This window comes from Ceratina calcarata, unplaced genomic scaffold (genome assembly GCF_001652005.2).
Source record: "Ceratina calcarata isolate Rehan_Ccalc_2016 unplaced genomic scaffold, ASM165200v1 scaffold9.2, whole genome shotgun sequence".
NCBI lineage: Eukaryota > Metazoa > Arthropoda > Insecta > Hymenoptera > Apidae > Ceratina > Ceratina calcarata.
Window position 1 is genome coordinate 74,072 of NW_017180368.1, and position 1,533 is coordinate 75,604.

Consider the following 1,533-nt stretch of genomic DNA (forward strand, 5'->3'; position numbering starts at 1 on the left):
CGTCCCCTACAAAATGGTTCTAAATACGCCCCCCTACGTCCATCCGTTCGGGAGTTATTGAGGAAAAACGAAAAGTCTTTTTAAAAGTTCACAGATTGGACGGGCGAATTGCAGAATCTGAAGGCGAATTCGCTCGTCGAATCTGTGAACTTTTAAAAAGACTTTTCGTTTTTCCTCAATAACTCCCGAACGGATGGACGTAGGGGGGCGTATTTAGAACCATTTTGTAGGGGACGCCGAGATCTACAACTTGTGTGCAAAAAGAATTCGCTAGTGCCAATAGTTAACGAGTTATTTGCAAAAAACGAAAAACAGTTTTTTGCAAATTACTCGTTAACTATTGATGCTAGCGAGAAACTGTTTCTCGATCTCTAGGATCTTTTCTAGGACGATCTGTTCTAGGATCTTTTAAGTGACTTAGTCTTTCTGGTATTTTATTTCACTAGACTGAACTTTTTACTCTACCCTACTGTAACTTCTCGTATCCTACATACATATTGTCTCAGGTTTTATCTTCTCTTCTTCCATACTTTGTTCTTCCATACTTTGTTCTTCTACATATATACGTATTTTTCTTTCATGTCCTTTGTACTTTATTGCACTTCCTTTATTTTTCTTCCCAACTCTGCTACCATTCTATTACGTCTCTTTACTCTGCCATTGTATTCTGTTATTCCAGTTCTGTTGTATTCATTCCTTAGCATACAGTTATTTTTCGTTCTTCCTACACCCTCGTTGAATCACAGTTGCTTTCTGCTTCATTTCTCTAATATCTGTATTAGAATACATGATTTGATATAATTAATTGTTTCATTTAAATAATTTCCAGTGCGATGAGACAAGCCCACGCGATCAACTGATAATTGGTGGCAGTTACGGGCTGGACACGTCGAAACTTCAAATAGTCGACTCTATTTGCGGAATAGATTCGAAGCCAGGTAATGCAATACTTGCGATATCGACTGAAACCCGAAAATTAATTACTGATCTCAATTGAATCCTCTTAATTAAAATTGTTTTACAGATTTCCGCGAACTGGTGGAGTACGAAGTGACCTCCGTTCGATTAGAGTCGAGCGGTTTCTTCGAGAATTCAGCCACCGTGCAAATTCTGCCTCTCATTTAAATTACTAGCTGATTAAAAACTACAAAAAGAAAACAAAACATTTACGTCGAATCAACTGGACTTATAAATGTTTACGAATACTTGATTAAAAAAAAATTGATGACTTTTTAACGATTAGACTAGTCGGATGGACGTGTTTCGTTGTATAGTTTAAAAAGAGAATCTAAATAGAAATGTTATTTAGAGAAGGCCCCAAGCGATGTGAGCCAGGCATGGTCGACTCGTTTCTCCCTCCTCTAATATCCCCACCTCACAGTAGCTCGGCGAATCATAATTCGCTCTTACTACTTGACGCATCCCCACCTGTGCTCCTGGTCAGGACCGTACGCGATAGTTGGCCATGCCTGACGTAGAACGATTCATGATAAGATGCGACTTGTGATAAAATCGTAACTATCGAGGCACGAC

At 38.9% G+C, this 1,533-nt stretch overlaps 1 protein-coding gene across 1 annotated transcript in view; it reads left to right on the top strand.

Annotated features, from left to right (window-relative positions):
- crh-BP (corticotropin releasing hormone binding protein) overlaps positions 1-1,299 on the top strand; it is a 10,330-nt gene extending 9,031 nt beyond the window's left edge. Inside the window, exons 5-6 of the mRNA XM_026818864.1 lie at positions 814-938; positions 1,025-1,299. Coding sequence (XP_026674665.1) covers positions 814-938; positions 1,025-1,125 — 226 coding nt within the window. The 3' untranslated portion in view covers positions 1,126-1,299. The remainder of the gene's footprint in view (positions 1-813; positions 939-1,024) is intronic.
- Positions 1,300-1,533: the final 234 nt, after the last annotated feature.